This window comes from Rhizoctonia solani, chromosome 1, assembly GCF_016906535.1.
Source record: "Rhizoctonia solani chromosome 1, complete sequence".
Taxonomy (NCBI): Eukaryota; Fungi; Basidiomycota; class Agaricomycetes; order Cantharellales; family Ceratobasidiaceae; genus Rhizoctonia; species Rhizoctonia solani.
The window spans coordinates 2,474,455-2,497,115 of NC_057370.1; the positions used below are offsets into that span (position 1 = coordinate 2,474,455).

The following is a 22,661-nucleotide window of genomic DNA, read 5'->3' on the forward strand; positions in this document are numbered from 1 at the left end:
TAAGATCATATACAATTGAACAATACACGAATATAGATTCAAATCCACCATATACAATGCATATAACCACCCGGCCTTCAAACTACTCTTCGGCACTACTCTCCTCGTCCTCACTGTAGTCCTCTTCAGCTTCATCATCGATGAAGCCATTGATTTTGGGGCCATCTTCGTCACTATCCTCATCATCTTCGTCTTCATCATCGTCTTCCTCCTCATCCCCACTCCCAAGCCCAATCTCCTCCACACTCCCTTCTTCATCGTCCTCATCCTCATCCTCATCCTCATCTCATCTTCATCTTCATCATCAGCTTCGTCCTCATCTACACTCATGGCATCTTCGCTTTCGCTCTCTCCTTCAACATAGCGTGGCGCCTTCCTACGAACTTTCTTTTTCTTCATAATTATCTCTTCGTCTATAGCAGCCCGAGGAGCAGACTGAACATCAATCTGCGAAAGAACCAAGTCCAAGCGACCGTTAAGGGCCAGCAATCGGTCTTGCAAGGCCAATCGAGCACCAAGAGTAGCATGCAACGAAGCCAGCCTCGAAACCAAGTCCGGTATCTGTGCAACGCATACGCTTAATGACGGCGCAAACGCTCAAACAGTAAATACAGACTTACCGTCATCAGAAACCCAGAATGACAAATTAGGACCGCCCTGACCCATCGTATTAACGAGGTACCCCTTTGCGCACTCGCACCTGCACCTCCTCCCTTCTCACCCCTCGCACCTCGCCCTAGTCGTTCGACGCACGCCTGTAGCAAGGGAACACAGAGCGTGGGTGGCAGACGGAGTACGGTATTTCGAATGAGGTTGGCGTCACCGTGAGCAAGGCATGTTTCAAGAAGAGCATTATCTCCAGAGTGAAGGGCCTGAGTCAGAGTGCGGGAGAGCGAATGGGCTGGAACTTGGAGTCCCTTTTTGTTGGATTTGGATGTAGAGGGTTCAGGCTCGTCAGAGGGAGAGTCATGTCTTCGTTTTTGGCCAGAGGTGGAGCTGGGCTGGTCAGCAAGAACCTTGTTCCTTTCGCTAAGGGTAATCTCAGCGAGTTCGACGTCAAGGTCGGCAGCAGTAGTTGCAGGAAGGACTTCGGACGGATTCTGAGCCAGCTCAATACCATTATGGATGGTAAGAGATTGGGGCTCAGCGTAGTGTTTGGCAGGAACGACCTAATATAATGACATGTGAGCTTGACAAGATACGAAATAACGACACTACATACGCCGTTGGTGTCGGGAGTGAGACCAGCATTAGCTGATTTGTGGGTCAATTTTATTTCGGGCAGGATCTTCCCGCTCTCATCCCGGTAGTCCTAAATTTGAAGATCCAGCTTAGCACTTGATGAACGGTAAGGACCAAGGAAATACTCACCACTGTGTCAAACACGGGTTTAACTCCTACTAGCCGTGCCAGAACAACTTTGCCTTGATTCTCGGGAACAAATGAAACTGCTACGACATCAGCTGCCGTGGGGTCGCCGCCCTTCTTCCCAGCGTATTCGACATTAATAACCGACTGAGGTGAAAGGGTCGAGACTCCCTTTGATTTGACGCCTTCTGGCAAAGTGTAGAGAGATACTTTCCCGGAAACAGCGAGTGCAAGTAAGATTGAGACCTCAGACTCGACTCCGAATGTAACATGACGTGCCTCCGAATCGAGGGGAACCGAGGCAACCATTTTCCCGCTTGCGGCATCCCAAACGCTAACCACCCGATCGTCTTCAGCTGCAGAAATGAAGCGCTGAGCCGGCCCAGATGAATTTTTGTCCCAGACAAGAGCCATAACGGGGGATGCGTGACCGGGTACAGTTATGAGTTCGGTTTGTGCTGTTCCGTCGGACGATATGGGTAGGAGCTGGATAGTAGTTTGGGCCGTAAGCAAATGGGTGGCGCCATCCTTGGTCTCTGTGATGCCTGGGCGGGGTGCTAATGCCGCGCACGGAGTCGAAGTGGCGACATCTTTTGAAGTAGAGGTTGGAATATTCCAATATCTTATTGTGCCATCCTCCGAGGCTGCCCAGAGATGACTGGGGGAATCGTTATGCGGAGCGAGGGAGGTGATTGGCGCTGTATGTGCCGGATTGGATAATGTACGGACGACCGCACCTTGGGTGGGGGAGTAGAGTATAGTGGACCCATCTGACAAGCCAAGAGCGACAAGCTGGATGGCCGAGGGAGCTTCGGGAGCATCGTTTGTGGTTTGGCTCTTTCGTTTCCTTCGTTTCTTGCTGGCCTTGGTTTCATCTGTGAGCTCGAATGTTCCCCATACGAGGGCCGTTACCCGAGCAGCATCAAATGTATGGTCCGCAACTGCACTTCCGGTGGTCACATCGTATACCCTCAGTCGGTGCTTGTCCACAGCGAGTGACAGAAACGCAAATAATCCCCCATCGGGCGAAAATGACGATAGACGTGAAGCCGGTGAAGACAATGACGGCTGCGCAAGCGCTGAAGTGCCAACAGCTCTGTCGGTGGGGGGTTTAGCCCCCTTGTTCTTTGCCCTTTTGTCGCGCATGCTGGCCGGCCAATGTTGTGAAGATCGAATTCATAAAATGTCATCCAAAAATTTGGGAGTGGCAGTGCCAGATGTATGACTAATTGTACTCTATGTGACTAATCAGGATCAAACTACCCTCGTATTCTAGCTTAGGGTTAGGCCTTGCCAAACTTGTAAAATAGAGGAGAGCCCGGCCAGCCCGAGGGCCAGCGCAGGTCAGGAAAAGATTGAGACAGTGCCTAGCCCGATGGACTAGACAAGATGCAGGTGCCAGCTGTTAAGTCCGAGGTGGACGCCGTGCTATGGCCGGCCCCCACACCTCATGCCCACAAGTACATGAAGGCAGACATGCCGTCAAGGTAAGTATGAAGATTTCAGTCACCACTCCCGGCGCTTCTTATACCCTGCTCCCTGGGTCCGTGCGGCCTCCTCTCTTCATCCCTGCTGAATCATCATCTCCTGGCTCCGTCTCAGTGACAGATCGATACGATAATTCGACCCATCTTAAACGTTGCCTGCACACGTAAAAACGGGCGGTAAGTAACTTTGAGTGTCTACTAGCCGCAAAACACGGTCAAATCAAATAATTTATCTCCCGACAAGACAGCACTAATAAGACTATATGCTACAATTACCTTCAATCAATCAAATATATAAATGCATACTGCACCGTAAATGCGAGCTTCATTCGGGAAACGTTGCTCAGGCAAGGAATCACAACACGTGATGACCCGCCGCCAATGATTTCCCCCTTATTCCTCACCCGCGGCCTACGAGCACGAACGTTCACAACCGTCTCATCCTCCCCCAAGGTTTACGTGTCTTTATCAAACGATCCGTACTTTAACTTGAGTTATGAAGAATGGTAGTCATGTTGTCCTTGTTGAGAATCCATTTATTAATCGCCTGTTTTTACCTAGGTTATTCAGGCATACAGACCCCGCTCTATCTATACTATTCATGTATAGGAATAAGGAAAGCGTCATAATAGGAAGGAATCAGGTAATTACTTCAGTTGGTCGGCAAGGCCTAACCACTCATCGATGGACAGAACCCATGGAAAGAGATCAATCAAACCTCACTTCGTGAGTCTGGAGTCGAATTCGTACGCAGAAGAAGTGGAGGAGGAACCGTATATCACGTATGTTCTATTGTTTCCTTCACATTACTAAAATGAGTCGGTCAAACAAATGCACCCAGGATACAGGAAACACAAATTACAGCGTAATGGTCCCTCGGGAAACGTTCACCAGGGATGCTAACGCCCAACTCGTCGCATCGGCACTCAACTCGCGGGATATCAGTATCCCCGCATACGTTAACGAGCGACATGACATTGTTGTGCACGGGAAAAAGATGAGTTTTGTGTATGCCTTGAATTCAGTGCTCCGAGTCTTACCACAATAAACTCGATACGTTTCGGGGTCAGCGTACAAAATTATAAATAAACGAGCGTATCATCATGGGACAATGCTTATTAATGCGCAACTGGACCGCCTTGGAAACTTGCTTCGAAATACCAAGGTATGGGTTCTGCTATCACCACCATCCTGCGCATTCAGTTATACTCAGTGCATTTAGACTTCCCTTCACACTAAAGGTGTCGAGTCTGTTCGATCCCCAGTTGCAAACCTCGCCTCGTCCTCTTCGACAATCACACACGATCTCTTTATCGAGTGCGTTACCCGGGCGTTCCGGGAGAAATATTACCCCGATGATTATTGGGATGACCAAGTTGTGCAAGTTGACTCGAAGTCCGGGAATGAATTCGTAGTTAAAGGCGCCGAAGAGTTGCGTGTGAGTACTATTCGAATCTATAAAAGCTGTCCGTGTTTGATCATATAGCAGAGTTGGGAGTGGCGATTCGGTCAAACTCCAGAATTTACACATGACATGCACACATCGTTTTCTTGGGGTGACGTTGTAAGCCTATCAAGCAATTTATTCAGCCCCCAGAATTTCCTGACACTCTTCACAGAACGTCCATCTAACATCCAAACGAGGTCTTATCACACGTTGTCAAATCAAAGGTTTAGCCATCCCGGATACATCGCTAGTCGGTTTACGCTATGGAACGCTCGAAACCGCTGAAGAGATTCTCCTAAAATCATATACTGGTTCTCCAAGTTACATAGATCAATTCCTCACATGGCTCCGTCGTGAGATGTAGCTCACCAATTATTTCTATTTACACCCCGAGGGAGTAGGAGTGTGGGTTTACAAACACCGCGAAAAGAGAAGTACAGTACAACAAAAAAAAAGGCAAAGTTACTCGCACAAAATATACATGCGCTGAATGAATTGTCCGTAAAGCTGCTTTCGCCCGCTTATTACGCATTCCCGCTACCACCGGCATCTCCATCTCCATCGCCGTTTCCTCTTCGACTGCTCCTCTTCCAGGGTAGCGCGTTGGCATAATCCGAAACACGCAGCATCCTCAACCGCCCGCGTCCGGTGTTGTTGCTGGTACTGGAGCTTGGGCCTGCGCTAGAACTCGTATTAACACCGGATACGCTTGCTGGAGTATCTGTGTCGCTTCCCCCCTCTGGACCAACTTGGTAGCCACTAATATCTCCGCCGCTGAGCGCTTCACGTACACTGTGCGCCAATACCCGATCTCCAGGCAGCGTGGTAGGTTCAGGCTGAGATGTATCGATCAAATGGTGGGATGAAGTGGATGCAAAATACACAGGGTGTGATACCCTCAGTGGACTATTTTGCCTTGGTGGTGCTCGGATAGTTGCACCACTTGACAGAGATGCGCCACTTTCCGCAAAGACCAAGTCTGGCGTCGGAATCCCCACAGAAGAAGCAGAGGCCGAGGAGTTACCAGAGACAATACGCCTTGAGCCCCCCACGATTGTTGCGGTTGGAGAGCTTGATTCTCCTGGTCTGTATGGTACTGGCGCATACATTTCTCCTGACTGGCCGCTAGCTATACCCAGGTTCAAATTCGAAGTCGAAAAATGGGTAGGGTTGGTGTCAGGAGTTCTCTGGTTAGAAGCTTGGGAAGGGCCTGCGGGCTGTCCGTTGGGATGTACGGCACCTGTATTAGGCAGTTGGGGATATGTGATGAAGTCTTCGAGTTGGGAAATATCGTCGTCGTCACCCTCATCCTCTGTATCAGAAGTAGTTGGGCCCCGCATGCCATCAACAGTTGAGCTTAAGTACTCGAGATATCTACGTAGGTCCGCAACTCCCTTGCCAGAATAGACGCAAAACGCAGCTCGTTGGCTTGGGTTGAATTCCTGTGCAGAGGGTCAGCCACACGATCACTAGGCCAGAACCACAGGACTGTGACGCCGCAGTGGACTGACAACAGTAAACACACGTACCCTGGGTGGTGTCCGGCAATATCTCTGCAGTTCCTCCCTCCTGAACGCTGGAATTCCAGTCAAGCTCAAATGCGTTAGCTTGTGTAGTCGTTGCAGCAAAAAGTGAATCGCAGGGATAGTGATTTGTTCACAGTAGGACAAGTGTATCCGCTCGAGGGAGGATTGTCGTTCGGACAAAGCAAAGACCGCTTGATCTGTCAGGTTGATAACCCGCACCAGTCCGATTCGCCTAAGCTTGACAAGGGTGGCAAGTTCTGATACGGACAGGTCCGTTAATTGGGTACAGCCTGTCCGAGTAGATAGTAATCAGAATAACAATGGATGTGAAAGGTTCGAGGTACTTACACGCCAAGTCAACATATCGTAGACGCGTGCAGGTTCGGGCGAGTTGAATGACTGCTCGATCTGTAATTCTATTGAGTATGAAATTAGTGGGAGGCTTCAGGAGCGGCAGCTGTGAGAAGACCATGCTTACAAGGAAACGTGTCCCAGATGCAAATAGTGCAGGTATCGGCCAAGTTTACACACGCTCGCAATCGCATTGTCCGTCAAGAGTGTGCATTTGGCCAAAACAAGATTTCGGATCTTCGGAGCGACGGAAATGATACCCTCAACGGCAGCATCGGTGAGAGAAACACAGCCAGTGAGATCCAAAATACGAAGGTGCTCGAAGCTGCGGGTCATCGTCAACCCGGTCTCCGGGGGCAGAAGGAGAGGAGGCGATTGGCTGCCATTTGGGCTGGTAATCATCCTGGGTTGTGAGTCGGCTGGAACGGGGAATGCGTCGTCGGTCAACGCGGCCCAATCAGGCCGAGCTTGAGTTCTCGAATGTGACCCGAGCAGGACCACAATTCACGGATAGCATCATTACTAATGGCCGTACAGCCATTAAGATCCATCTCGAGTAGAAGGGAGCATTGCCTAGCGAGATGAATAACGCTTCGGTTCGTTACTTGAAGGCCAGCCAGTTTGACTCGGCGGAGCAAGACACAATGGGTCGCGAGTTGGATGATTCCCTCGTCCGTAACCAGTTTACAGCCACCAAGGTTGATGCCCTGTAACCGAGACGCAGTACACGCAAGGGCGGCTATGCTCCTATCTGAGACTGATGATACGTTCGTAAGGTCGAGAGCCACCAAATTGGGCATCTTGCTAAGAATGGCTACGAGTGATTCGTCCGTGAGATTGGTGCAGTTGACCAAAGTAAGCCTCTCTAAGCGCGTGCAATCCGCGATGCGGGAGACCATATGATCGTTGAGCTCGCTTCCAAAGGCCATGAAGTTAAGCCTTCGAACAAATGAGGCGTAGCGGAATGTGAGGTCATTTCGACCAAATGCGTTGAGAAGTTTCCAAAGAGATGAGGCTTTGGTTGCCATTGGCTTGTGCCACATCAACTCAACGGCACATGCACACCACGTCCGTGAAACTAGGAGACACGCATATAGATCCTTGAGGAGGGGTATGAGGCGGAAAATATGGATAAGAACTTCTGGTGGAAGGCTATTGGCAAGTGATAATGCTGCTGTGCGATCCCTCGGCTCTGAGATGGACAATGAACTAAGGCGCGAAGAGAATTGAGCCGGCAAAACCCGAGTCTTGTTGTCACCGTCGAGATAGAATGCCGAGTTCTCCAAATCCTCGTCGTCGTCCGAGACCGAGGTCACGGAAATCGCAGGAGATGCAGTTGGCCTGTTTGAAGATATGAACATCTATACAGGGTGAATCCTAGTCGTCAGAAATATATACTTGACTCACATTTTGTATATCGGGGGGCTTGGTTTGGCACCACTCGATTCAGTCGGGTGTGAACACGTACGCTCAGGGGCACTTAGGGGTAACTGCCTTTGAGTAATGTGGGAGCAGTGAGTCCAAATGAGAGATGCGGATTTAAATTGGATTCAACGAAATGTGGGGAAATATGAGTGGTCGGACGATACGACACACTCAAGATGGTGGACGGCAGGATGTCTAAGATCCCTTGAGCCAGAGGTATAGTAGTGGCGCTGATGGGTTCGCTGTCTCGTCACGTGACATTAAAACCTCCTGAGCGTCTTTCTAACAGGTGTTTATCCTGACTAACTGCGAGCACAACTCGACTCAGGCGAACTTTGGTCACCCGTGGTACATGATAATGGTCATGGGTGTATGAGAGGACAATAGGATTCCGGGTATTAATTGGAACGCGAGAATAAATAAATCCCGCCTTTACACGTGACGGTATTCGGCAATCTTGCAGTGTCACACAGTATCGTAGACGAAATCCATGACTAGTCCATTGAGATACAAAGGGCATTACAGACGTTTGTGGTCAGAATAGTAGGGACGTTCCTGGACGTAACGGTGCTGTGAAGACGCGAACTTGTGCTATTTGTCACACATTTCTGTGCCAATAGAATTAGAATGTTCATGCCTCTGTAAATCTCAAGATAAAGTTAACAACAATAGCAGCTGAAAAAAGCAGACGTTAGTTCCCGCACACTGGCCTCATTAATCGGTCGGGCATACCAAGAAGTGCAATGCAAAGGATTGTCTAAGAAGCCATGCTCGTTTAGTCAAGTTTCAATTGGAGTTATAACTCATACGTACCGGGCCAAGACGATCGTCATACGGACCGGATCCACGCTTCGCTATCGCCGCCGCTCGCCAGTGGTAGGTGACCAATGCGTAAATCATAACCGCAATAGCTATCATATGCCCATTCTGATCAGTCTACTGAACGTTTAAATTCATTCGAAACCAACTGACCAACGAGGGAAAACATTCCGGCGCTGATCCTTCCGACCTGTGCATGGGAATTTAAGCATGTAGTATAGTACAATGGTACAGAAGAGAACCTACCTTGTCACCAAAATTTAGCAAACCAACAGCCAATCCACCCAAAACGACCGTAAAGTGCAGCCATGAGAGGAATGTTCGTTCGTTGGCAAAGAACACCTTGGGCTCCACCCGCACAGGGAGGGCAATCCGCTTCTGGGCTGTACGCTGCAACAAAGGCTGAGTCGACATCTTCAGATAAATTTACGGTTGGTGTCAAAAGATCAAGTTGGGACCCGGGAGAGAAGGTGAACTGGGAAAGAAGACAAACCGGCTCTGCTGCATATCCAATTCCATGACGCTCCAGGACCCTTGCACGTTCCAGGGTCTTCGCGCTTTCCACCATCCGAAAGTCGACCACCACCAGGCTATCGTAGCCACCCCATAACCGGACCGAATTATGGCTTCTTCTGCTGACGTTCGAGACATATTGTCGCTCCCCGCCAGCTCTTCTGGTCTTATGCCAGCAGCAAAGAAGATTGTTGCAAGTGGGCCTTCTAGGAAACCTGATGGAATATCCCGCGAGGTGTATGCCCTTATTGGAGACAATTCTCCGACACTCGTTCAAAACTATGCCGCACCGAAACTGAAGCAAAAACCAACTTTTGGAAGGTCCCAAGCGGAGAAGCCAAAAGAGGAGGAGAAACCGGCTACTAAATGGTGCGTTTTCATCCACATTAGATCCTGTATGAAAGTATAGAACTAGTACAGGGAATGGCGTGAATTTTCAAACGGAGCAAGAACGGATGGCTTGAAACTCAAGCATTGGACGAAGATCTCTCCTGAGAGGAAACCGATTCAAGTAAGACATCTACGCCGGCAGGTTCATATGGTCTAAACTAAAATAAACGCATCAGCCTATCAGTTTGAAAAGTATAATGTTACCCCGACGATATACACTTATTCAACTGACGAGTACAATAAACTTCTTCAAGGTATTTATTCTTATTACTCCCGTTACTCGTACTCACCCTACATAAGACCCGGATTGGTCTCGTGAAGAGACAGACTACCTATTCCAAATAGCGCGCGAGTACGATGTTCGTTTCTTTGTTATGTATGATCGATACGAGTTTCCAGGAGGGAAAGAGCGTACATTGGAGGTATGACCTTTGTATCTGTGTCAGATACAAGTGCATGACACATAGCAGGACTTGAAACACCGTTATTATGGAGTATGTCGAAAGCTACTCCGCCACCGGCCATGGGGAGGTGAAGAAGCTACTAAATCACAGCTCTTGGGCTCGTTTAGCTTTGACAAAGGTGCTTACCCATATATTTTACAATTTCTTAGGATTAACACCTTTTTCAAGACCGAGAGACGACTCGAAAGAGTATCTCAAGGGACTATTCAACCGCACACCCGCCCAAATCGCTGAGGAGGAAGCGCTTTACATTGAGATGAAACGCCTGCAACAAAATGAAGCCCGTTTTGCAAGAGACAGGGAAGAGATTTTGCGCACTCTGGGTGGCTTGGACTCGGGCCTTGCAAACTTGAATGTCGATCCAGATTACTTCGTCACAGGCCCGGGAAGCATAACCGCCAGTACAGTAACTCAAGAAAAGAAGAAGAAGCGAAGAGATACGAGTGTTAGCGCGAGCGGAATGGACTTGGATACTCCTGGGACACCTGGAAGTAACAGTCTGGCATTGATGGGTCTCGGACCTGCGAACAAGGTGAGAAAGACGGACGCCAAGCAGGCTGCGAGCGGTGCGTTGCATGTTCCTCTCTATATATTTTTCCTTTTCTGACTGGGGTTGATACAGACCTCTTGAACTGCGTCACTCGCCTCGATCCACCTACGAACCCAACCAAATCAGGCCATGTTGCCGCGCACGCAAGGTCCTCACGGATCCCTACCGTCCGAGTCTCGTCTGGCATTCATGCCATCATTGGTGAACTCGGCCTCTCCCACGACAGACTTGTCATGCCCACTCGAGCCAACATCGAGAAGATTGAGAGCCTGCAACAGGCCGCGATGGGTTTGGTGGAAGTTAAGCGCGCACACGACCGCACTAAACACGAACTCTCGGTACTCAAAGGGAGACTCGAACAGCTTCAAAATGGAGGGGAAGATGCTGAACGAGAAGACTCGACTGGGCCGAATACCAAAAAGGGTAGGAGTCGGACACCAGGCGAGAAACAGGTTAGATCATAGCTAAATTAATCCTATGCGATTTGTGTCTGTGTTCGCTTTGGATTTGCTGACTTGTCGGGTGTTATTAGCGAAAACGCTCTGTGTCTGTTTCGTCCTCTGGTACTGCTGCCACCCACGCCACCCGAGGAGGTAATACCAAGCGACAACGCAAAGATAGTAGCATGCTTCCACCCACATGATCCGCCCGTTCTTTCATTCCTTTCCGCCTTTAGTTTTATTTTTGGTGATAAAAGCTATTGTATTTTATTTGATACTCGAGAAAGCTGCTTAACAAACAAGAGAGAGGGTCAAAAGCACAACAGATAGCGACGACAACACAGAAGAGGAACTACATTATGAACCACAAAACCGTATATGTACTAACACTAAAGCCCGGATATAATGAAAAGGATATACAGATCTCGGAAGCGGACATTTACAACTTTTCCGCAACCTTCTCGGGTCGCTCGAGGTTTGGGAGGCGGAATGATTCAGGCTTGGAATGCCATCTTCGACGGAGGGAGAGTTGGATTCTCGGAGAAGCTGCTTGCGGCAGGTAGCAGACTTGCGAGGTGTGCTATTGAGGAAAAGCATATCCACTTGTTCGAGTGTAAGTCCCTTGGTTCCGGGATAAAGAAATCTAGATATTCGAGTGAGTGGAGTCCATAAATAAATAGGGTGGTAACTTACAGGCATATGCGCAGCAGAGGGCGCTCAGGCTTCCCCACAAGAAATACACTCTGGCACCGAGGCCCAAGGATTGAGGCCCATCGTTGACGAGATAAGGAATCGAGTAGCTAATCCCGAAATTGACGGCCCAATTAGTCGCGTTCGTCATCGCCAGACCCTTGGCGCGCACAGCAAGGGGGAACATCTCTGCATTGAGCACCCATGCGACGGGCCCCAGCTGACAGCAAAGGCCGAGACATAGAGGAACACAAAGGCAACAGCATTCGTTGGCCCGCCATGTTGTCGACCGGATTGTCACGCCAGCAATGGCAATAATGAACTGGAAAACACACAGGAAAAAGGCGCCCCAAATGAGGAGGTGCGTCGGCCCAGCGGTCGATTAGGACGAAAGCTGGGAAGGTGGCGACAACGTTGACGACGTTGGTGAGGACACTATTAGGTATGGATCCTTGATTCCAGAATTCACGAAGAAGGTCGTCCCATAGTAGAAGATAAAGTTGATACCTACGCCTATTAGTATCATCATGTGTGACTCTTTAATCAACGATCGTACCTGTCAACTGCTGAGTGCCCAGGAAACCCAGTCCAGTCAAGATCCTGGTTCTGGTCTTGTTTGTCCCCTGCCTAAAGCAGTCAAGGTAACCGACTTGTCCAACTCGCTAGCCGCTGCACTTTGACCATCTCTTCGTATTCCTCAACTACAGCTGGGTCGGTCTTGCTCCTTGCTCGTAGCCGAGAGATGGCGCGAAGCGCGTCCTCATTTCGGCCCTTTTTGATGTAGTATCTAGGCGACTCGGGAAGGAAAAACATGCCGATACACAGAACACCGGCGAACGCAATCTGGATAGCGATAGGGATCCTCCAGGATTTTTCTCCAGTCACTTTGAGAGCAGCCTGGTTGGCGACCGCAGCAATCATGAGGCCTATAGTCGTTGCAAGTTGACTTCCCATCACCAGAGCTCCTCGGATAGATTTGGGAGCACTGGAATGAAAGCAATTAGCCTAGGAATTAGCCTGTAGAATGTGGGGTAGCTCACCATTCAGATTGGTATGTCGGAATACAAGCAACCATGGCTCCTAATCCATAACCAGTAATTGCTCTCCCAACTGGACGCAACGTTAGAATGAATATATGAGCGCGTCCAATATAAACCAACCTGCGAAGGCAGCAATACCCGGAGCGCCGACCTGGAGCCCAACGCCAGCCATGAACAGAATGCTGGTAACGATTATGCCAAGTCGCCGTCCGAGACCATCTGCGAATAAAGCCTAGCCAACGATTAGACCAAATGATGTAGATAACGATAGTGACATACCGAGGACAGCGCTCCAAAGAAGGTCCCTGCGCTCAAGATGGATACAACGAGTGATCTTGTGAAGTGCTAATCACATATTGGCCTGTCTCGTCTGGATGTCCAAACGGTGCTTCCATGCCTAGTACAACAGGTCAATATTTTCAAGCTTTGGAGAGTGCTCGCTTACTGGGAGCTCCTTGACACCACTTATACTGAAGTATCAAACCCCATAATGAACCCGCCGAGGCTCGCAAAGCCTACGAAGGCCACAGAGATGACATCGCGCTTGTCGATGGCTAGTGCAAGTTGAGCGTATGCTAGTTCTATGCAGGATGGGACTCACAATAACCCATAGTGGACGGGGAGAGCAAAGAGTGTGGAGAGACAGAGAGCGAGCAAGGTTTAAAAAAGAAGAGTAGGGGCGATCAGAGGTTCGAGATGAAGCAGTGGCGTCCCTACGCTGGGAAAATGATGGATATAGTCTAGTCCAGCCCAAATAATTCCATGTGAGCGTGGGCCAAGAATTTCCCGATACAAGCTACGATGCGCGACTTCTCCACAAAATCGGGCCTTTGCGACTTGTAAGGGTACAAGTTGGCGTGCTTCTCCCGCAAACTGACAGCTCCATACATCTCAGAGCGACGATCACGTGCTAAGCGTTACACCCATCCGATACCATGTCTGACGCCGTTCCTCCCCTTCCTCTACTTACCCAAGAACAAGAGGGTGTGTATGTTACCCAATGTCTTTCCGTGAAGCCCTCAATAATGCATTATAGATGCAACCTTGCATGCCCGTGTGCACAATGTAAACAACGACAAGGCCATCAATAAACTCATGAAGCGCCTCCAGGCATACCTGGCACGCAACTTTGCATACATATCCTATCAAAACAATCCAGACCCCTCCCTGGCTACTCTAGTCACTCTCGAAGAAGTCGAGAACGCGCGTGATGAATTCCTGGTCGAGTTGGCATCATTTAGGCTGAGCATGCGGAAAAACACTCTCGTGATTGATGCGGAAGGTCGTCAGGCGCAGCAATATAAAGATGAAATTGAGAGCATTGGTATGTTTCAATGCAACCGAGTGTGCTCCTATTTCGCACCTGACAACTAGTCTATGATTTTCAGCCAGGGAGCATGAAGCTACGAAGCTTGACATTGAAAATCTACGCCTCACACTGGAACAAGAACAGACCTTCCGAAAACGTAAACAAGAATATGACTTGGTGGCTGAAAAGATAAATGACTATCCGTCACGAACGGAGCTTACGGCGTGAGTAAACATGTCTCAAGACGCTGAAAACTGTTGTTTACCCGAGCGAAACCGGCCCGCAGCGACATTGCTGCGCTGGATGACGAATTGTCTACTATTCGGGCTGCACGCGAGGACCACAATGAGAATCTGGCGGCACGCCGTGCGGTACTTGACACTCTGGTTCAACAAATCCACTCTCTTCGACAGATGGGCAAACCCCAAGATGGCTCTGACCCAACACCAGGTTCTGCCGAGCTAGCGCATGGTACCCACCAATTAAATCCCGCTGCACGCCCGTTTGTGCCGGGTCACTCAGTAGGTGAAACCCCGACTCCAGGCCCAGGAACACCACTTGCCCCTGCACCAGCTGTGGCAAAGCCCGAAAGTGATGATGATATCGAGATGGGGGAGGTGGCGGAAGAGGCAGAGGCAGGCGAAGTGGAGGACAGGGACAAGTGGAGCAAACCCAAGTCCAAATCTCGGAGGCCGGACGACGAGATGGAAGAGGGTGAGGCATCGGACGGAACTGGCGAGCCAATAGACTCTTGATTTACAACTAGTTCGTTTACATGGTATAGTGTCTAGTAGTATTCTGACCTTCCGTAAATAGTCGCTACACATTTTTATTTGATCACCACTAATGCGCGAATAACTCGGGCGTCTGGTTCTGAACAAATGAATCCAGAGCGTCGATCCGATCGCACCACTCGTCCAAGCGCGTGGCTAACTGAGATAGCTGCGAACGCGACAAGACACGAGGTTGGACCCACGTAATGGTCGCCGTCTCTGAGACTTGGTCCAAAGTGCCCTGAATCAACTTGAGGCTGTCATAATAATCAGATGGGTCTGAATTACGACGCCACGGCAGCAATAATCTCGACGCACCTGAGCGCCTTCATGACTAGATGCTCCACCTCATCTTGTGGTAGCTTGGTTTCCTCGGCGATCGTTTGGAATGACATCGTCTTACCCGCCGACCCTGTCCCCATGCGCTTGAAGACCGATTCGATCAGTGCCATGAGACAGATCTTTTGCCGTAAGAAGGGGTGATTCTCTTCCAAGATTGCCTAGCCCAAGAAGTTGGATTCTTTAGTTCAACGCAATTCACGAACCTCTATAACATACCTCCTGAGGAAACAGGGGCATAATGCTCTCAAATTTCCCAATATTGCCCTCATTAAAAACATAAAGCAAGTCCTTGAGCCATTGTTGAGGAGTGTTTGCAAGGGAATCCATAATTGGGTGCTGAAGAAGCTCTCCAAAATTGTAGATCGTCTCCCCAAGGAGCGCCGCTATGCTCAGATCATGCGCACGAACAAGCCTCTGATCGGGCGTAAGATCCTTCTCGACGTCAATGCATGCCAGATAGAGGAGCGAATTTTTGTAGTAAGGGACGTAGTCGGCTTTGGCCTAGAAATCTGTCAGATAAAGGGAGCAGCAACAGATATTGATACGTGCCTTGTGATAATCGGCGGCTACTTCATAATATGCCGCATGTACGCTCGGTTCTACTCCATCAAGATCGTCGAGAAGTTTCTGACATTCGTCCGTATCGACCTTGGTCCCCGCCAAATCGCCGAATATTAATTTGGTGTGGGCGATTGATGAAACAAGCAAGATCCAAGCTTCACGCGACTTTTCTTTGGATATCCTCTCCAGAAGCGAGCTCAGGAACGTTAAGATGGCATTTGGATCTCCAGGTGTACTCCATTGGTTAACGAATCGGCTTGGTTAAGAGTACTGCTTACCATCGAGTTGCCTCGAAACCGTCACGCCCATTGATACTAGCTTCAGTTGATTTAGCTTGTCCTCAAAGTCTCGAACAAACTTGGTAAATAGGTCAACCTGGAACGGCCCCGAGTTCGGATGTTGTAGAAATTCAAACAATGTCAAGGTCAACTGGTGCCACAACCTAAATATTACAGAGTATACGTGAGTTTATTGAGATACCGTTAATTGAAAGACTACGCCAAACATACTTTCGCTCATGCTGTTTCCTAAACTTTTCGAAAAAGGGATGGAGATCAGAGGGAGCAGAAGAAGCGGCCGTCGCTAGATAAGAGTCAACATCTAGTTTGTCTACTTGCATCGCGGCCATGATGAACGGTTGGTGTTAGGTTTGGGCAAAGCGCTAGAGACGCGTCGTAAGCGTGGGTGGAACGCACGTGAGCGAATCATTGATCGGTACCAGAATTGTCACACATGAATACGCTGTCTCCCTTCCAGTTCCGCGTAGTATCTGTCTTCTCATTGTCACAATAGCGTGGAAATCGGAGAGTATAAATGTAACGGAGTATGCCCATTGGAGCAATACTGCACCCTCATAGATATGAGATTTAGTGTAAGACGTGAAATAAGCGGTGAAAATTTTCATGGAGAATAATGTGCACTGCTAATAGTTATACACGCACCTGTATACTCAGCATACATACCGGAACATCCGGAAGCTTAGGGTGTTCCAGCAGCATATATGTACTACAGGTTGTATCTAGCATAGACAAGCGCCCCAGTCCGGGGTGCTGACAAATCAGCGCTAATGGTAAACTCGACGTGTCGCTGACTGCGCACTGAAGACGACGATGCATCCGACACAAAGTACTGGGTCGTTATTGTGGGCGCTCGCTTGCGGATTTAACATTGCAGTCGTATCAGTGTCTGCTTTTAATCCCGATAACTTTGAAAATGCCGGTGTAACTCGAACTATCGACCTTGGAGGCGCTCTCACTCAAGTTACCACCACATATGCGGTCAAGGCACTTGCAAACAACCTGGATCAATACGTTATTGCATTGAGTGACGAGGAGGAGAGGTATACTACGTGGATAGATGCTAAACTCAAGGGTCAGTCTGACACACTGGAACTGAAGCGACACGGTTTCAATCCCAGGAGGTGAGTGACCTATTTGTATGCCTACATACCTGTGATTAAGTGCGCATGATCTCTAGCCACGCGTTCTTATACTCAATCAACCTAACAAAATCTCTTAAGAATAACCAAACTGCCAACATCGTTGTTTCTACAGTTCAATCACACGCTTCAACTCCTCTGCCAGCAACCGCTGCTCAGGGCGACCCTCAGTCACTCATGTACCAGACTCCCCTATATGTACTGAGCCCATATAGGTCCACTGTACAAAGGATAAAAATACGGTATGAATTGCTCAGCTGCCTTGGTTCAAATAGTACTCATTTGGTGCTACAGCTCTTCTACACCTATGATCCATTCTTACACGGACTCGAAGGATCTTTCTGAATACGTTGAATCCGGGTCCTCAGCAGTAGCCAAGACTGGTGCGACAGTTGTTTACGGCCCTTTTCACAATGTTCCTGCATCCAGCAATCTGCCGTTTCAAGAAAAGAATCAAAAGACCGTGTCGATTCATTATGACCATGACCAACCGGTGTTGACTGTGGTATCTCTGCAGCGCTCAGCAGAGATTAGTCACTGGGGAGCGAATCTGAATATTCATGACGAGGTTGTATTGCGTAATGACGGACCTGCGTGAGTGCTTTCCTCCCTTGGACTGGCTCCAGCGCCAACTGACCGTAACTAGTCTCAAGGGCCACTTCTCTCGACTTGAACATCAATCGCAGGTTTACTTCAAACGTCACGCCCCCCACGTTATGAGGGAACTTGTTTTGCACCTTCCCGCTGGTGCACGAGACCCTTACTTTATCGATCTGGTCGGGAACGTATCTACATCTCATTTCCGCCCAGCACCACCCGTCTCTGCAGCCCTTTTGTCCCCTTCAAAGACCAAGTCTAGCATTTTGGAATTGAGGCCTCGCTACCCTTTGCTTGGCGGCTGGAATTATACTTTCACGCTCGGTTACGATACTCCCTTGGAAAGCGCTGCTAGATATGATGCTTCCACTGGCAAATATGTTGTAGCCGTGCCATATCTTACCAACGTACCTGGGGCCGCTTTTGAAGAGACTGAACTAAAAATCATCCTCCCAGAGGGCGCAAAAGACGTTACCTTGCATACACCATTCGGCCCTGATTCAATTGAAAACGAACGACACGTTACCTATTTGGATACGACTGGCCGACCAGCCATTGTTTTAAAGAAGAAAAACCTCAGCGAGAAGCATGCTGGTACCATTTATGTGAGCTAATATATCAGTCCTACTTCCATATACATCGCTAATATGCCTGTTTGCTTTGATAGGTGACATATAGCCTTTCTATGGCTGCTCACTTCAAAAAACCAATCGCGGTCACCTCTGCCGCTCTTGCCCTCTTCACATTTGCTATTGGAGCTCGCAGGATCGATCTTGCGCTGCGTAAGTAGAATCGGGGCGGTTGTTGAGTGCCTTGAGGTATTAGACAAAATTATGTATCAACAGAAGGCAGCACTTGATTTAATTGTCTAGAATACAACACATTCGTGGCGTCTGAAGTAAAACTGTGTATAATTGGGGGTCGTTTGGGTAGCCCTTTGCCAGGATCCAACTAAACTCCTTGAAATTGCTTGTGTGACTACCACGGGTCCCAGTTCTTAGAGCCTTATGAGAGAAACCGTTACTTAAATTAGTGCAGTAGTAAGGTCTAGGTAACGCACCCAAGGCATCAAAACTGTATAGGTAATAATGTGATGACTATATGATTAAATTTGCTGACCCCCATGCTGATCTTGCAGGCCTACTCCTAGCCATTGATATGTATAATACAGCCATAGTCAAACTGTTGTAAAATAAGCGTGGGTGCGCAAGCTAAAAGGCTAGCTGATTTATTATTGGTTTAGATGTAATACATTGGGGCCCAACAGGCTGTCCTTTGAAACAACTCTCATTGGCTTCTTCACACTTTCTCGCGCGGTGTAAAGATCAGATGGCAGCGGTCGTAACGAGAACGGAACCCATTCGCCTCAAAAGGTCGCATGGACTTTGGCGTTGTCTCTGGCGCTACTGCAATCTTGAATTTACGGATGAGAGCCCCGATAATAAGGCGCATTTGATAAACGGCGAGGCTTTATCGATGAAATTGATCAGTCACATAATTATATAACGAAAATGGTTTGAGACGTACTTGCCACCTGGACAGCGACGAGTTCCGACGCCGAATGGTACAAGCAACTTTCGCCTTTCATCCAAGTTCTCACTCTCGAGCCATCGAGATGGGTCACTGTGAAGTGGCACCGGAATCAATGCGCGAAATTGGAGGTTGGTATTTACTTACAATGCATCAGCATTCGGGAATAAATCAGGACGCTGTCTACATATACTCAGTGCCTGAGTAGTAAGTACAGTCCCTTCGGGAACGAAGTATCCCATGACGTCCAACCCCCCCTAAGGTTTAAGTTTTAGTAGGTATCGAAGGAATCAGAAGGCTCTAACTCACTTTAGGGACAACGCGGCTTCCAGTCAATGCTACGGGTGGGCGGAAGCGCAGCCCTTCTTTGATTGTAGCATCCTGGAAAATACCATTAGTTAAAGGGGTTAAATGAGAGACTTTGAGCTCGAGAATATACCAAGAGTTTTAATGTGTCTAGTTCGTTGTTTCCCGTAACTGTTTGAAGTTCCGAATATAAATGTTCGACAAGTCCCGGATTCTTTGCCAGTTCGTACATAATAAATCTATAGGTATATGCGTTAAACTTTGTTCTGCTCCATTATAGATTTACTTACGCAATGGTAGAGGAAGTGGTTTCGGTGGCCGCAAGACTATTTATGACATGCATTGAATTTATGCATTCGTAGCGTAAATGGCAAGAACTTACAGTTGACCAGCCATCTCCGAGCTTATTTCAGAATGGGTCCAATTCACTTTCTCTCCCTTCTCACTTTGAGTGAACACTGGTAGACACTTGGGGCTTCTTCCTCGTCCATGGGGCCGCTGGTAGCCTCGGCTTGTTTGTAAAGATCTTCCCCAAGCTTTTGGTAATATCTTAGGCTGAGTTATGCAACGTTAACAGCTAACATACCTTGTACAACAATTCGCTAGACTTGATGCGGTAGCGCGCTTTGGCTGATGGCCCATATCGTAACCAATTAATCATCCATTCGGGAAACACCAGTCTCCAGACGACCAAAAAGTTGTACTCGCCAACAACCTCGGGAAACTCGTCTCCCTTCAAACGGACAGATGCTCCGCCTAGAATAATCTGGCTGATGTACAAGGTTGTCATGCGGAGTTGATGTACTATATCAACCGACTCTTCCCCATTGGCGCGCGTAATATTTGATACCATTTCGCCAACATATGTTTCAAATAGGGGAAGCCAGTACTTCAAATGCCGTGTCGTCGTAGCCATCATAACGGGCCGACGACGTGGACGAGCAATATCCATCTGCCTGGATAGAAGGCATGTTCTCAGTAAGCCAGGCAACAAGTTGAAGGTAAGCGCAGACTCCTACGGGTAGGTGACTGTCCAGTCATGACCACCAATGCGAAGAGCCCTAATAGCTTTGGGTGCTGTGTCCAGATTTTGCTTAGCAAATGCGGCTGTAAGCGCAGCAGGATCGTTGACAAGAACCATGTTGGGAGAGATACGAATAATTGGACCATAAATCTTTAATATGTGGGTCATAAGCAAAACAGAGAAGAATAAAATTCTATGGAATTAAGACTTACTGAGAGAAGATCATCAGCTGTAAACGAGAGCTTGCCCTGCCAACGCTGCCATCGAATCCACAAACTAGTGGCAGCGGGCAGGAGGCCCGCTTGACAAGAACCATGTTGGGAGAGATACGAATAATTGGACCATAAATCTTTAATATGTGGGTCATAAGCAAAACAGAGAAGAATAAAATTCTATGGAATTAAGACTTACTGAGAAGATCATCAGCTGTAAACGAGAGCTTGCCCTGCCAACGCTGCCATCGAATCCACAAACTAGTGGCAGCGGGCAGGAGGGGGCCAGGAATACGCTTCAGGGGTGGAAATAAACGTTATAGAAACTCTGTATATCATCCAGGTTGTTCAGAAGATTAAGAAATCATTTTTGGCCCTTGGGTGCACTTACCAACAACATCCACAGGATACTCCATGCAGCAGCGACATAGCAGAGGTTTGTCTGCCAAGAAGATATGATAAAACCAGGTAACCAAGTAAAAATACCGTTGGAATCGGAGCTGCTCATACTAATGAGCGCGTACGGTGGGCTAGAGAATGTTGCTTCATAACCAGATTCTGACCCTTATTTATAAAGCACTTACTGCATGATAGGTCGGTGCGCATATAACGAATGTGATACCCATACGTCTATCATCCACATGTTTAGCAGCGCCCGCGATGTCAGTGGCAAACCAAGGCTGAGAATTCATATGATGCCCCTGTAATCTAGAATCACTTTAGTGTCCAAAAGTTCAGCCCGAGTTAACCCAAGGCTGAACTTGACGTACACGCAATAGTGCCTATTAAATTATCCGCTCTATTTACAAACACGCTCGTGGCGATGTCTTGAGGTTGTGGAATGATTTCACGGAGCATCTATATGGTCCGGAACGTAAGGTGGTACTACATGTGCGCGATCTATACCGCTTTGTTAGACTCGCAACCAGTCGCACTTCAGACTGCGGTATCTGAGGGCAAAAGGGTTATGTAAGATATGATGAGATAAGCTAATATATGAGAGGAGGTGCAGTCTTATGTAGCGACTGGGACAACAGTCTAGGTGTTCCGACGATCCCTGACATATGTAAGCAGAGATGATCGGAAGAACCTCGGTAAAATATAACGTAAGCCTCTCAGCCTAGGCAAGAGTCACACCGCCTAGGTATGGCGTGAGAGTGGACAAGGTTGTGATCAAAGGACGCTTACTAAGAGTGAGATTGTGACATAGGTACATTCGATGTGCATGGAAGTCTTAAAATACATGATTTCAACATTAATGTACGACACTTGAAATCTGAGCTAGCCAAACCGCATTTTGCGAACCTGGCTCTGAGATAGATCCTGGAGATTAGCTCTCTTCTGCAATGGAACAACAGGGGTCATATGCGCGGGTAGCATTGGCGTAGTCAAGACTTGCCATTGAGAGCGAGGTGACGCTGGACCAATAATGAGTTCAGAATAGGTTGTGCCCCCGCTATTTGGCCTCTGGGGGGCTTTGTTGTCCACTTGAGAGTCCCTTGTTGGATCATTCACAGCCGGTCTTGGCACTGGTGCTTGCTTCAGAAGATCAAGTAATTCTCCTCCGTAGTGACCCCAATACCCCCAACTGCCCTTGAGAAGTCTTGCCAGATTTGTACCCAGGGCGATATCTGGCCGGTTTGCAATCAAGTGTATGGTTTGGTCATCAAGAAGTGCGTTCGGAGCCCATTGTACGTGTGAGTGATCTCTCTTGGGTTGAGTTGCCCCTTTTTTGCTTGTACTACCCGACGCCTTGTTTTGGGAGGTGGTACACGCACTTTGTCAAGAACCGAGGGATTGCAAACGTCGCAACAGGGAACGCCTGAGGAGAGAAGAACTTTTGCGTCTTAAAATCAGTTATCACTGAATAAAGTAAGCTGAATTTGAGAAATCTTACCAGGAGTAGGGTTATTGAACACGCGGGTAAGGATAGCGCGACGACAAGAGGTTGTTTGGATAAACGCATAAATCCCTCCACCTGGTGAGTCTTCCCGTATGTCCTAGACGTCTATAAGGACGTCGAGGGTGCGGGCGCTTGTGGCCGTGTGACTAATACAAT

The 22,661-nt window shown here is 48.5% G+C and overlaps 10 protein-coding genes across 10 annotated transcripts; 4 read left to right on the forward strand and 6 right to left on the reverse strand.

Moving 5' to 3' along the window:
• Positions 1–82: 82 nt before the first annotated feature.
• Positions 83–2,514, reverse strand: RhiXN_04319 (U3 small nucleolar RNA-associated protein 12; the record flags this gene model as incomplete). The annotated part of the gene is made up of 5 exons (XM_043324136.1): positions 83–285; positions 381–561; positions 621–1,169; positions 1,223–1,312; positions 1,372–2,514. 5 exons carry the CDS (start codon positions 2,512–2,514, stop codon positions 83–85), a joined length of 2,166 nt encoding a protein of 721 aa, XP_043176555.1.
• Positions 2,515–3,966: 1,452 nt separating this feature from the next.
• Positions 3,967–4,666, forward strand: RhiXN_04320 (lipoate-protein ligase A; the record flags this gene model as incomplete). Its single annotated transcript, XM_043324137.1, has 4 exons — positions 3,967–4,020; positions 4,078–4,293; positions 4,345–4,419; positions 4,475–4,666. 4 exons carry the CDS (start codon positions 3,967–3,969, stop codon positions 4,664–4,666), a joined length of 537 nt encoding a protein of 178 aa, XP_043176556.1.
• A 160-nt stretch (positions 4,667–4,826) lies between these two features.
• RhiXN_04321 (SCF E3 ubiquitin ligase complex F-box protein grrA) lies at positions 4,827–7,540 on the reverse strand (the record flags this gene model as incomplete). The annotated part of the gene is made up of 5 exons (XM_043324138.1): positions 4,827–5,744; positions 5,832–6,118; positions 6,177–6,244; positions 6,307–6,646; positions 6,703–7,540. The coding sequence occupies 5 exons, from the start codon at positions 7,538–7,540 to the stop codon at positions 4,827–4,829; spliced, it is 2,451 nt and encodes an 816-aa protein (XP_043176557.1).
• Positions 7,541–8,235: 695 nt separating this feature from the next.
• RhiXN_04322 (vacuolar transporter chaperone 1) lies at positions 8,236–8,837 on the reverse strand (the record flags this gene model as incomplete). The annotated part of the gene is made up of 5 exons (XM_043324139.1): positions 8,236–8,279; positions 8,337–8,361; positions 8,418–8,515; positions 8,577–8,613; positions 8,670–8,837. The coding sequence occupies 5 exons, from the start codon at positions 8,835–8,837 to the stop codon at positions 8,236–8,238; spliced, it is 372 nt and encodes a 123-aa protein (XP_043176558.1).
• Positions 8,838–9,045: 208 nt separating this feature from the next.
• RhiXN_04323 (SWR1-complex protein 4) lies at positions 9,046–10,983 on the forward strand (the record flags this gene model as incomplete). Its single annotated transcript, XM_043324140.1, has 7 exons — positions 9,046–9,305; positions 9,357–9,447; positions 9,511–9,580; positions 9,627–9,702; positions 9,959–10,356; positions 10,413–10,792; positions 10,873–10,983. The coding sequence occupies 7 exons, from the start codon at positions 9,046–9,048 to the stop codon at positions 10,981–10,983; spliced, it is 1,386 nt and encodes a 461-aa protein (XP_043176559.1).
• A 291-nt stretch (positions 10,984–11,274) lies between these two features.
• Positions 11,275–13,121, reverse strand: RhiXN_04324 (Sugar (and other) transporter; the record flags this gene model as incomplete). Its single annotated transcript, XM_043324141.1, has 10 exons — positions 11,275–11,423; positions 11,474–11,690; positions 11,806–11,977; positions 12,027–12,097; positions 12,152–12,455; positions 12,511–12,580; positions 12,631–12,742; positions 12,790–12,844; positions 12,995–13,064; positions 13,112–13,121. 10 exons carry the CDS (start codon positions 13,119–13,121, stop codon positions 11,275–11,277), a joined length of 1,230 nt encoding a protein of 409 aa, XP_043176560.1.
• Positions 13,122–13,445: 324 nt separating this feature from the next.
• RhiXN_04325 (THOC7 domain-containing protein) lies at positions 13,446–14,574 on the forward strand (the record flags this gene model as incomplete). Its single annotated transcript, XM_043324142.1, has 4 exons — positions 13,446–13,494; positions 13,547–13,834; positions 13,899–14,043; positions 14,106–14,574. The coding sequence occupies 4 exons, from the start codon at positions 13,446–13,448 to the stop codon at positions 14,572–14,574; spliced, it is 951 nt and encodes a 316-aa protein (XP_043176561.1).
• An 88-nt stretch (positions 14,575–14,662) lies between these two features.
• RhiXN_04326 (uncharacterized protein) lies at positions 14,663–16,123 on the reverse strand (the record flags this gene model as incomplete). Its single annotated transcript, XM_043324143.1, has 6 exons — positions 14,663–14,849; positions 14,911–15,092; positions 15,151–15,435; positions 15,526–15,719; positions 15,774–15,937; positions 16,005–16,123. 6 exons carry the CDS (start codon positions 16,121–16,123, stop codon positions 14,663–14,665), a joined length of 1,131 nt encoding a protein of 376 aa, XP_043176562.1.
• A 481-nt stretch (positions 16,124–16,604) lies between these two features.
• On the forward strand, positions 16,605–18,320 carry RhiXN_04327 (oligosaccharyltransferase complex subunit; the record flags this gene model as incomplete). Its single annotated transcript, XM_043324144.1, has 5 exons — positions 16,605–16,915; positions 16,972–17,175; positions 17,228–17,527; positions 17,580–18,135; positions 18,198–18,320. The coding sequence occupies 5 exons, from the start codon at positions 16,605–16,607 to the stop codon at positions 18,318–18,320; spliced, it is 1,494 nt and encodes a 497-aa protein (XP_043176563.1).
• A 509-nt stretch (positions 18,321–18,829) lies between these two features.
• On the reverse strand, positions 18,830–21,294 carry RhiXN_04328 (cytochrome P450 family protein; the record flags this gene model as incomplete). The annotated part of the gene is made up of 14 exons (XM_043324145.1): positions 18,830–18,998; positions 19,058–19,153; positions 19,208–19,317; positions 19,370–19,441; positions 19,500–19,605; positions 19,657–19,692; positions 19,749–19,762; positions 19,813–19,902; positions 19,953–20,322; positions 20,386–20,540; positions 20,603–20,739; positions 20,802–20,898; positions 20,994–21,044; positions 21,187–21,294. 14 exons carry the CDS (start codon positions 21,292–21,294, stop codon positions 18,830–18,832), a joined length of 1,611 nt encoding a protein of 536 aa, XP_043176564.1.
• Positions 21,295–22,661: the final 1,367 nt, after the last annotated feature.